General features: G+C 42.4%; 1 protein-coding gene across 2 annotated transcripts in view; it reads left to right on the top strand.

Moving 5' to 3' along the window:
• The first annotated feature begins 430 nt into the window (after positions 1-430).
• Positions 431-12469, top strand: part of grid2ipb (glutamate receptor, ionotropic, delta 2 (Grid2) interacting protein, b) — a 37946-nt gene continuing 25907 nt past the window's right edge. Inside the window, exons 1-4 of one of the 2 annotated variants that reach the window (XM_085465733.1) lie at positions 431-631; positions 1298-1551; positions 1712-2041; positions 4660-4814. In XM_085465733.1, the coding sequence (XP_085321859.1) occupies positions 547-631; positions 1298-1551; positions 1712-2041; positions 4660-4814 (824 nt within the window). In that variant the 5' untranslated portion in view covers positions 431-546. Of the gene's footprint in view, positions 632-1297; positions 1552-1711; positions 2042-4659; positions 4815-12469 lie in introns of those variants that run through there. The other variant, XM_085465732.1, reaches the window with a different exon arrangement.

Below are 12469 nucleotides of genomic sequence, written 5' to 3'. Positions count from 1 at the left end.
ATTTCAGAGTACGCAGAGAATCACAGGCATGCAGACGCTCCAATTAGAGCTCCTCGGGCTTTCTCGCATCGACGCAGAGTGATTCTGGGCCAGGAGCGGTCCCACGGAGAGCCACCTTGCCAAGAGAGGAGGGGGAGGAAGAAAAGACACATGGGTGTATTTATAGAAAAATGAGGCCTTACAATACCCTTTTTGGAGAGAGAATTATCAAGGAACCGAGGTGCGCGGGTGCACGTGTCCCAGTTTTCTGATTAACACTGTGCAAGCAGGCTGGCCCTAGGATGAATCAGGGATGAGATGCAGGACCAACTCCTTGACATACTCACAGGAAGAGACTGCACTTGCTTTTCATGCACACTCACCCTTTGCTCATGAGGAGACTGCTGTGGTTTCAGGGAGGAGGAATGGGGCAGTATTTTGAGTTTGTCACCTTTTCTCTTTGACTTTGGGTTGTGGGTGGTGGGGATATTATTTTTTTAAAAACACTATACTTGAGAAGACTGGATAACAGCCTCCTAGCAGGCCACTGGGTATCTGACATTCAAGATGAAGAAATTTTTGCAAAACAAAAAGGGCAGATACTCTTTCCGCCAGAGCAAACGGGGCTCTCGGTATCCAGCCAAAGATTTCTGTAAGTCTTTATAACCTTCGTCTTCGTCAGCTCTGTGAATTCTGCTGCGCTGTGGCTTTTGGAAAGCTGTGCAGCACATCATTAGCCTACAGCTGAGCTACAGGGTTTATAGCAATTCATTGCTGTGAAATTTGTACTTGTTCCATTAGAGGTGGTTCTGAAAGCCTTATATTTCCTGCTATTTTCCCATTTGGTTGGAAATAATCCTGTTATTCAACCTCTTACCTGTTCATCCATGCAGCCAGTGGTGTGCTCTGTCGCGTTATTGCTTTTCCATTCAATTACCGTTCGACAGGAGAGACATGCATGTGCTCTGAGTGCAAAAAATAGCAAGAGGAACTTCTGTCTCCTGAGCTAATTAAGGTCACAATCTTTCAATGCTTTAATTTGATTGGCTGTGAAAGAGTTTATGAACCAGGTCAGGGACTGCTGAGTGTGTCATGGTTCAGCATAGAGGGTTACAGAGCCACACTTGATGTACAGCTAAGACAGGGAAGGAGACAGAGAACAAACTGAATATCTTTAAAACAAAAGACTGTATCATAGAGTTTTCTTGCGATGTCGCTGAACTTGAATCCACTGGCTACAGTGGGTAAGTATTTTTAAGTACCACGAGACTCCATATTGAAGCAAACCTCACTGTCCTTTTCTCCCTGTTTCTAAAAGTCCTCAGCATGCCGACATCCAACCAGGGCTGGCCTGAGGATTTTGGCTTCCACCTTGGTGGGGCTGGACCTAGCTACATCTTGTCAGTGGAGGAAGGCAGCAGTGCCCACCTGGCAGGGTTGCAGGCAGGGGACCAGGTCCTGGAGATCGAAGGCCACAATGTGTCGACGCTAGGTCCTCAAGCTGTCATCGCCATCGCCCAGACTCAGAAGAACATCCCTCCCAGCATTGGAGTGGTGTCCCGCATACAGCAGGTCATGCAGCTCTCAAATCCTTCAGATCTATACTGCATGCGTAGGTTAATGGGTGTGGAAATGCATGTCATAATATAGTAAGCAGTAGATCTGCACTATTGTGGATACCTGTTGGGGGATATGTTCTGTGGTCAAACACTGAGGCAAATGTCTCGTACAGATGGACATCACGCCAGGTCCAGATGGTCGTTTTGGGTTTACCATTGTGGGAGACTGCCCCCTACTGGTGGAGGACTGCTCTCCTTGTTCTCCAGCTGGCCGTGCAGGCCTGAGGGCTGGGGATTATGTCATGGAAGTGAACGGTATCCCAGTCAGGCAGCACGAGATGGCTGCAGCACTAATCAAGGCATCCCAGGGGAGGACACTCCGCCTGGGAGTGCTGTGCCTTGGGCCAAGGCACAAATGGAGCATCAGCATAGAGGACAGTCAGATGGGTGGAGAGGGGGCGAGACTGGACCGCAAACACAAGGCTCTGGAGTTCAACAGGAAGGTAGGTTTCGCATTAAAAGGTATTTTCTAATTAAAGACAACATTCTCTGCCTAAGCTGTTTTTTTTGTTCCCATGCAACTGTTTTGGAGAGGGCAGGGCTTATTTGACAAAAAAATAAACAAGTATTTCTGTGCACCAAGCAGAGTTTTGCAAAACCTTATATGAATTTAAGGACCTATTATGGTTGCTGTTTATTTCTTCTGTGCCTCTACTGGAATAATTTTGCATGATTCATGGTTAAAATAAAATCCTTATTTAACCTTAAGTCCCTCAATTTGTCCCGTGTCTGAAACAAGCGCCTTTATTTTCAAGGTTTCCCTTACTAAAACCTGTCTTTCTTATGATTGGCCAACCTCCAGAAGCCACATGAAGGGCAGCACCCAGTGCTTCTGAGCTGTACTGTCTGTATATTGTGTGCTTACTGCAGATAACCATATAAAGAAATTTGTATCATCAGAGTGCTTTAGACAGTCAAAGATCAGAGAAGCCTGGTGCTCAACAGAATATGAGCTTTGGGTTAAAAGGGATTACTTTTATATACTTGCCAACATTTTATATATATACTAATCAATTGTACACACTTCAGATGAGGTCGGGGATGTCATGTAACAATGTTTGTTTTTTAAATTTTAAGTTGTATGTGTTTTTAGTGCCTATTTCATGAATATTTAATGTAATCGAATGTAGAATGTCGACATGTTTTTGAGACCAGAATGAATGAAAGTCTATAGTTATCCACCTTCTTATGACAGGCCAGATAGTAACTCTATAAAATCACTCAAAATTCAACAACGTTCTGTTTACAGTCATGTGGAAAAGAAAACACACCCTCTTTCAATTTGAAGGCTTTATGTGTCAGGTCACTATGAAAATATTATTCTGGTTTGTACCAGGTTATCAAATTATTTAAACATAACTTAAAATAAAAAAGCAGCACATAAAATATTACACCATGCTGTTATTAGTTTAAGAAAAACAAATCCAGAATCAGTGTGTGAAAAACTAAGTACTCTACTGCTTCACTAAGTATAAAGATGTAAATAGTCATCAGCAAGAATGAACACCTCTATAAAAGCAAAAGATTTGGTAGCTTGTCTGTTATAACACACCTGAATGCTCTAGTTGTGTGAAATGTGGTGCTCAACAGAAGAAATTGCTGCTACCCATTAGTCTGTGAGGGGTTATAAGGCCATTGCATTTGAAGTACATAATTCTACAGTGAGAAAGATTGTTCAAAAGTACAGAACATTCAGGACAGTTGCCAGTTCCCAGGATTGGACATCCCAGTAAATTTACCCCAAGGTCAGAGGAATCTCAGACTCTTCGGGGTTCACTTATCATGTTAAATCTTAAACTTAAGACTGAACAAATGTGACTTGTTTGGAAGGGTTGCGAGGAGTAAACCTCTTGTCTCTAAAAAGAACATGGCAGCATGGTTTAAGTTTGCAAAGTTGCATTTGAATTCAATTTCACTTTAGCGCCAAATCTCAACAACAGTTGCCTCAAGAAGCTTTACATTGTAAGGTAAAGACCCCACAATAATACAGAGAAAACTCCAACAATCTGATTCCCCTATAAGCAAGCACTTGGCAACAGTGGGAAGGAAAAACTTCCATTTAACAGGAAAATCTCCCAGCACCAGTTGGGGTTCAGTGGAGGGAGTCAGGACAAAAGACACATTGTGGAAAAGAGCCAGAACTTCATAGTAACTAGTAATTAAATGCAAAGAAGTGTATAAACACAGAGTGAGTGAAAAAGGTGAGTGAAGAAGAAACACCCAGTGAAGCCTGCAGTAGCCTAGGCTTACTGCAGTATAACTAAGGGAGGGTTTATGATCAAAGTCTAACTATGTTTCAAACCTAATCTTAAAAGCAGAGACTGTGTCTGTCTCCTGAATCCAAACTTGGAGCTGGTTCCACAGAAGACTGGCCTGAAAGCTGAAGGCTTGCTTTCTTGTCCCTGTCAGTACTCCTGCAACAAACCATAAGACTTCTGGAAAAATGTGCTTTGGACAGAAGAGACCAAAGTGGAGATGTTTGGCTATAATGTATAGCGTCACAAACACAACATATTGGTACAAACACCACATACCAACTGCAAAACACGGTGATGGACAGGTGATGGTTTGGGCCTATTTTGCAGCTACAGGACCTACGTACTTTGCAATCACTGAGTCAACCATGAACTTTGTATAGCACAAGTGTTCTAGAGTCAAAGGTGAGGCCATCTGTCCAGCACCTAAAACTTGTCTCAAACTGGGTCATGCAAAAAAACAATGATCTCCCTTACTCTACAAAATCTTGGCTGAAAAGTGCTGTAGTTAACAGAGCTATGCATGAATGAATGCCACAACGATAATCATACAGTAAATGATTACTTCAACTTATTGCTACTAAAGGTGGTTCTACAAGCTACTGAATCATGGGGTGTACTAGTTTTTCATACGCTGCTTTTTGGTTAAATAATGACAAGAGAAATGAAAATTACAGCATAAAATATACACAAAAATAAATACTTCTGTTTGGTACTATGCTAAAAACAGTGAGGTCATAGCTTTTCCTCTTTTACTGACTACCCTCCTCTCTACCAGAAGCTACCCTCTTTTGAATCTCCAACAGGTCGACCAGATTTTAGGTGACGATCCCGAAGTGAAAGAGAGACTCTTTGCTGTGCTGAAGCAGTACGCCGCAGAGAAGAAAGTTGAGTGGTTAGCTTCTGTCCTGCCGGACATACTCACCACTGACGAACATCGACAGCTCATCTCCAGCATCAGGTAGGGGACAGAGGTTTGAGCTCACATTGCACAGGTAGGAAGTAGATTAGTCTTCATTGGAGAAGATGCAAAAAGATGCAAACAATGCAAGCAATTTGTGAGTGAGCTGTAAACGTCAAATGCTCTCTAAAGTACGCTACCATACTAGGCCATCTCTTTGTGTTGCATCACAGAGATTTGCACGTGTTTGGTCCTAGTGAGACTGAAATAATCTGCATGGATTGAATTCATGATGACTGTAAACTGGATTTTCCTGCACATTTGGTTGCAGATTAGAGAAATGTGTGGGTTCCATCTGCAACACATGGTAAATCCACAGTGACCCACCCGAGTTTCTTAAACTTTCATTTAAAGAGAAACTGAGAGACTAAACTGACAAGGACGGGTCTATAACTGGGAGCTTAGAGTTTTAGGGGGGAAATGAGGATTGGCAAAATGTTCTGCATTCACTGCATGGAGGTGCCTGTGATGATGAGCCACTCACAGATTTAGTAGAGTACTCGCTTCGTGGAACTACTGGTAGCCATGCTGCTCTCTCTGTCTCTGCAGCCCTTTCAAATAAAAAAAAAATTAAAATAAAATCTGGAGCTACATCCAGCAGGTTTTTTTTTCTTTTTTGAAGATGCGTGGAGGTGGCTTTCTACCAGACAGAATTGTGCCAGGTAACCAAATGTGAACAACTCTTTAGTTATGGGCTGTCTGTGTGCCAAAATAAATCCCCAGACAGTGTGTCCACAGATTCCTCTCCATCCACAAGTCCAGCCAATTGAAGCTTTTATTCTGTTACTACGCTGGCTTCCTTCCTCCAGTACTACTACACCACTTTCAACTCTCTTTCGTGATATTAATATACCGTAAGAAGGGTTTCCATTTGTATGAGGTCACTGCTGAGATAGGCAACAAGATTTTTAGTGCCTTCAATTAGGCATGAATAATCCAAAGCTGAGAGTTGGTATTTGTGCAATGAGGGACACTCCTATCTGCTACAAGGACCGATACCAGCATTAATAGCATCTCTCTGTGGACTTCCATCCTTGCCCGTCTCCCAGCTCTCTTACCTCACTCTCCCTCTCTCTTAAGGGGTGTTTGTGTTTAGCACTGATAGATTGTCCTCTCATTATACCGCTCAGACTGTTTCCCTGCTTTCTCTGTGCGGTGACCATTTTTTTCTTGACACTTGGTGAAGACGGCCTCCTGGCCGCACCGAGGTCCCAGAAGACCTTTTATCCCCCACAGAGGAGCAGCTCAGGAGCAGTGCACGAGCCCAGTATTCTGCTCACTGCTGCTTTTAGACTTGTGCAGACGTTTAGCTGATTATTGAGCTATGGCTGACAGCTAAAGCAATGAACTGCCTGGGGTGAGTATATCCTCCTCTCATTGCTGATATTCTCCAGTGTTGTGTGAAATGTGGCTTCTTTGTGTGTTTTTGCAGACGTTGTGAATTTTTATCACCTCCCATCTGCTGGTGGCTGTGCAGGTGTAATAATGTGAGAGCTTGAGTGGATGTTTAATGCAGTCCTTAAAGTATAGGACAGGCTGCTGCTGCAGCTGCTGCTGATGTTTGATAGATTTTAAATTCATTATCCCCCTGATTTCGGGGATAACAAAGCTCATTTGGACCATTGGCAGTTTATTCATATAGTTTGATGTAATGCAGTCTCACTTGGGTTGATAAAAACTGTTTGTGGTTAACAACACAGTTAACAATGCAACGCTTTCGTGTCTGTGTATGAAGTGACTGGGTGTTCTTAGGATCACTAAGTCTCTGCTTTTAAGGTGTACTCTCTTTTCACATGTATGAGCAGAGGGTGTGGTTCAGTTAATGTCTGTGTGCTAGAATTGGACCATCGTTTTGACTCTGAGATTATGTAAATAATCAGTTGAAAATATTTATTATGTTGTTTATTATTTTTTTAACGGCTAAATGTATACATCAGTCAAAAAATCTCTCATTTGTAGCCATTCAGACATTAAAAACAATTATCCAGATGTGGTCGCAGGCAGTAGTCTGCCTCATCATGCTGCACACTGAGCACAAATCTTGCTTTGTTAGTGGTGCTGATAATGATGGTGTTTAGTTCTGACTGCAGGAATCAGAGGCTGGAGCTTGTTTCTAACGATTCCCGAGCTACTGCTGCACTGTACTCTGTACATGAAAAAAAAAAAAGCTCCTCACAGGAGCCTTGTACAGCGTCTTCAATGAAGTGAACACAAAGTACAAAGTGGGTACAGTCAAGAGTGGAACAAGTTGCCTCCTTCTATTAGTGTAAACCTTGTTCCAAATGATTAAGCACTTGCAGAATGCGTTTGTTCCTCCAGAACAGTCTGCCGGAGAAGATCGATACTCAATAAATATGTTATAGTATGAAAATAGCTGCGGGACAAAACAAAATGCAGATGGCATTTGATTATTTGGAGAGATCCAGGTGATCGTAATGAACAGATGTCTGTTATATTTTTTTATGACAGAATGTTCTTCAGTTTAGAGAAAGCTTTTCTCGCTAAATGAACTTCTTTGATATCACTTCAACCACCATCCAGCTGAGGATGACAGTTGCCTTCCAAGCAAGCAGCTGCCTCAGGGTATACTGTCTGACCTTTAGATTTTCTGAGTGTGATTGCTTCACAGATTCTCCACAGGTTAAAAAGGAATGATGGTGGTCTTTCAAGTCTCTTTAACATAGTACCCGAGTCTTTGGTGTCTCTGTGGTCTTCTGTAGCAGGGCGATGGTTCAGTATCATGCAGGAAGTCCTCTGAAAGGCACCAAAGAAAGAGTTTTCTTTGCATGAAAGAAATAATCAGTTAAGAACTGCATACATTGCAGATGGCCTTTATAAGACCCCTGAGGCCCCTGACAGGGCCAGCCTTGTTAATCACGGCAAACCCAGATCATCAATGAACAAGTGTCACGCATTTTTCTGAACCACGTTGTGTATCACGATAGCATTTCTGTGCGACTAGAACAGTGAGTATTAGTCTTCATGCATTTCTGAGCCTTGTCCTTTATGCACAGCTTGCAGGCTCTGGGGGATTCTGCAGTATTTTTAAATACGGCCTTTTTTCTAGCAGCCTTTTTCCTTTTTGTGTGTTTTTTTTTTTGCCTCGTGGAAATTATAAGTTAAATTAAGTTTCTGATCCTTTTACAACATTTATTTTCTGTGCTCTGAATCATCACTCACTTTTTTATGTTCAGACTATCCAGTCAGTTTGATGGCAAACACACTATCTGGATAGCGGACATATGCTACCACGAACCTGCTGAATTAGTGCGTTAGCGCCGTCACCTCGAGCGTGAGAGGATATTAAAGCGCGATTTCTGCTCAGGAACAGCCTCGCAGAGGTGCTAGAGTGATTGTCCAAGATAGACTCTTTGTTTTTATAAGATGACAAAGACTAAGTTTACTTCCTAATGTCCTAATTTGTTCCTTATTCAATATATTTCTACATTCCTAAATGTAATGAGTTCCTACCATGTGATTGGCTGATTGGGTATTTATTTATAAGCAGCTGAACAGGCATACCTAATAAAGTGGCTGGTGAGTGTATATCCCTTGTAAATAATTTATGTTATATTAATTATCTGGAATTGCTATTTCTTTCATCACTGTGGTCATAGTTTGATTGCAACACTTTAATTTTAAACTGCAGTGTTTTTAATGATCTTCCCTCAAAAGGTCAGAAGGGCAGATGCTCTGCTAACTTTAACAGATCACATCATCTGCCCATCTTACTTATCCAACCTATATGTATTTAGGCTTTGCACCAAACTTCCTTCTCTGCATCAGAGTCACATCTGGACACTCAAAATGAAATGAGGTCTTTGTAGTTTTCTGCTTGTCATTCCTCCCTTCTGAGAAATCTGTCCCTTCCTCCCAGCTTGCTTCCTCCTCCACAACCCTCCTTCAGATAATTATAGATCTCCGTTCTTTATAAATGAGGTCAAATCAGAGCGCTCATTTAGTTTCCAAGAGTTGACGCGGAAAACTTCTTTTGATTATGTTGTTGTTGTTTGCAACAGATAGCTGTGTTTATATGGTGGGTAAACAGCTGCATATATATAAAAAGATGCTAATAGCCACAGCTACACACCAACAGAGATTAGCCTTGCGTAGACAGGTACCACATCTCTGTGTGAGAGATGGGAGGGCATAATAGTGCTGTGATGTGAATAAATGGCAAATAGCAGGCGGGCACAGAGAGCAGAGAAGGGCTGTGTGGGCTGCTACACCTACGGCACTAAGAGAACATTTATTTATATCTAGGGAGTCTGCTTATTGTAGCCAGTAGTCTGTGCTCAGGCAACACTGTCTCAGGCTGCAGATACATCCACACCTCAGCCTGATCAAAGTCTGCAGAGACAGTGACAGCGGGCTAAGAATATGTGTCCTATATCTTTAACTGAGCAGATTTGTTTCAAAGAGACGGTACACACCAGCGCTTAAAAGCTTCTCTAAAACAAGAGATAGGAAAAAACCTCAAAGAAGATTTAACAAATGGTGTAGGATGGCAGGTCGCTTAAAGTTGCAGCATGTGGATTTTTAAGCCTTTAAAAATAATGTTGCTAAACCTGGAGCCTGGCTGATGATTAAGACATTTTTGGAAGCACGATTGTGCAGTTTTCTGCAAATGGCAGGTTATATTAGAGGGGAAAAAGTAATATTTCTGAAAAGTCATATTTATTTAAACTTCTTTGGTGAGACTATTTCTGTGAATATTTTGCCCTGTACCTCAAAACACCCAGAAAACATTGATCTTGCGCATCTGCAGCTGTTTAATTTCCCACTTTGCTGTGATGATGGGGGAGTGTACTCTCAGGCATGCCTGTGGACTTTGACATCACTTTTGGGTGTGGTTTCAGATGGGTGCAAAATTACACCTGTAAACTATGTTGTTTAGCAATGTTGGAAAAACCTCAAAGCTTATACAGTAGAGCTTAGGTAATCCTGACTTTTATGGTTCACATACTCTAAACCTTGTATTTCACATTTCCCATAATGCAGCTTGTTAGCGTTTTAACGATTTAGCGAATTAGTATCCATCCATCCACTTTTTTTAACCTAGACTGGAGCTTGTGTCAGCTGTCATTGGGCGAGATTCAGGGCAGTCCGTTACAAAGAGGGGTAACAAAGAGACGAATCAGTCATTCACACTCGCAGTCACACCTATAGTCAATTTAAAACTCCCAGTTAGCTTGTTAACATGCATCCACACAGGCACAGTGACAACATGATATCATCGCCATGACACAGTCAGTGTCATTTTCTCCACAGCATCAGCTATCAGCTGACCAAAGACCAAAGAGCTTATAGGAAGGAGCTGACACTTAAAATTTCACATATGTCGCTGTCAGAAGTACAATATTTGTTTTGCTGATTTCATCTGATCACTCTATTCTTATGTGTTCTGTGACACCCTTGAAATCGGGAAAAAAAATAATTTTTTCCCGATTCAATTCAGTTTTTTTTTATGTGGTGCTAAATGACAACAACAGTCGCTTCAAGGTGCTTAATATTGTGAGGTAAAGACTGCACAAAAACTCCAACAGTCAGACTGTGAGCAAGCACTTGGTGACAGTGGGAAGTAAAAAGTCCCTTCTTACAGGAAGAAACCTCCAGTTTAAATGGGAGTTGTGGTTCGATTTTCCTGGGAAATTTTGCAAGGTAACCACTGGACCAAGTTGGAAATGTCTGAATTCTTTATGCATTTGTACAGAAGCATCTAGAAAAAAGATGCTAATTGTTTGAATTACCAAGGCCCCACATGGCCTGCCCATTTAGTTTAAAACAGTTGTATCTTGGTGTGTATTTTTGTGCAAAAATCTTGACAAATTCCTTCAGATCATTAATACTGGATGTACGGAGAGAGGAACGCTGAATGTCTATACCAAGGGTAGGCAACTCCAGGCCTCGAGTGCCAGTGTCCTGCAGGTTTTAGATCTCACTCTGGGTCAACACACCTGAATCAAATGATTAGTTCATTATCAGGCCTCTGGGGAACTTCAAGAGATGTTGAGGAGGTAATTTAATAATTTGAACCTGCTGTGTTGGTTCAAGCACACACCTAAAACCTGCAGGACACCGGCATTTGAGGCCTGGAGTTGCCTACCCCTGGGTACACCCATCTGTAAAACATGGTGGAGGCTGTGTCATGGTTTGGGGCTGCATTTCAGCCAGTATTGTTGGAGCTCATGTTAAAATTGATGGAATTATGAATGCAAAAAAATGCCTTCAGATCATGCAATGCAATCTGAAAGGTGTCTGGAAACAGCTTCATTTTTCAGCATGACTACTACGACTACTGTCTATCACCCCTGCCAGGGTAAGGGCAGCCAAAGATAGATCTCCAGAGATTTCTGTCCTGAGCCATTCTTTCTAGTTGGCTCCATCTTTTTTACTTCTGCCTCGAGGTCTCATCTCCAGGTGTTTCTTGGGCAGCCTCTCTTTCGCCTTGAGGGTTCCACCTGAGAGCCTGCCTAGAGATGTTGGTTGGCGGATGGAGTAGAGCGTGCCCTTCCCAGCACCATCTTTGACAATGACAGTGCTCCCAGAAAACACTACCAATGCAGTAAAACCGTACCTGGATAGAAAAACACGCAGCGGAAGAGTATCAGTCATGGATTGACCTCCTCAGAGCCTGTACCTGAGCATTAATGAAGCAGTGTGGGATCATCTTGACATAGAGAAGAGATCAGAAAGCAGCAAACATCCAAAAAGTCCTTCAAGAGGCCTGGAAAATTACTCCTGAAGACTACTTAAATAGTTATTTTACCTTTAGTATAAGATTGTGTACTCCCTGTGCATGCTGGCAAAACAGCTGTGACAGGTTGGGGCACAAACACCACACCTATAGCTGCAGTGGGACGTTGGCAGTAGATGCTTTTGGTGTTGTTATTTGTGACCTTGGAAGATTGTGGCGTCTCCTGCTGGAGGCGGCTGCTGTCATTAAAGACTGCCGCTGAAATGTGCCTGATGGGTTTATACTGGTTGTCAGCATCAGCTGCTGTTTTGTAGTTATTACAGTGTCAAATACCACCACTGGCCAGAAGGACAATGGTTCAGGCTCTAATGACATCATTGTTATCTCTACAGGCCTGTTTCTACAGCTTATAAAGAGTGAAAATGTTTTGGGCAGGTTTTTCAAAAACAAGCTCTTCATTAGTTGACAAGTTGTTAACAGCAGCTGTGACCGGTAGGTTCTGGATGTGAGTGAGTCTTCATTATTTGCCTCACTTACAAGTACAGAACAGGGCTGAAGGTGCTGCATATTTTCCTGAATACCTCCTAATAAAGCACTTCAGCAGCCATGGATAATTAAATGCACGCTGGCGAAAAGTCACATCTGCTGTGAAGTTGCTTCTCTCTCTGTCCAACGAGTGTCCTAATTGCTTTATTTAGCTGTCAGAATTGTTGCTGCAGCTTAATTAGCTCCGCGTGGACATGAACAGTGGTAGCTGTTGTTCCTCCCTCCTTTCTGTTTGCGCGTTCGTGGTTTATTGCTTGACTGGTGCTGTTTTTCACCGACCCTGCGCCTCGTCTGCTAATGACTGATTCATCTGATCAGCAGATAAGCGGCAGCAGACAGTCAGAGCACAACAGGCTGGTGTAGGTGGGAATCAAAATGGTTGTTTGTGCAAATATGTGTCCGGCCTCAGCTC

Source organism: Copadichromis virginalis, linkage group LG8 (assembly GCF_057382275.1).
Source record: "Copadichromis virginalis isolate Kocher_CV1m ecotype Utaka linkage group LG8, C_Virginalis_male_GT1.1, whole genome shotgun sequence".
NCBI lineage: Eukaryota > Metazoa > Chordata > Actinopteri > Cichliformes > Cichlidae > Copadichromis > Copadichromis virginalis.
This window is presented reverse-complemented; position numbering and strand designations above follow the sequence as displayed.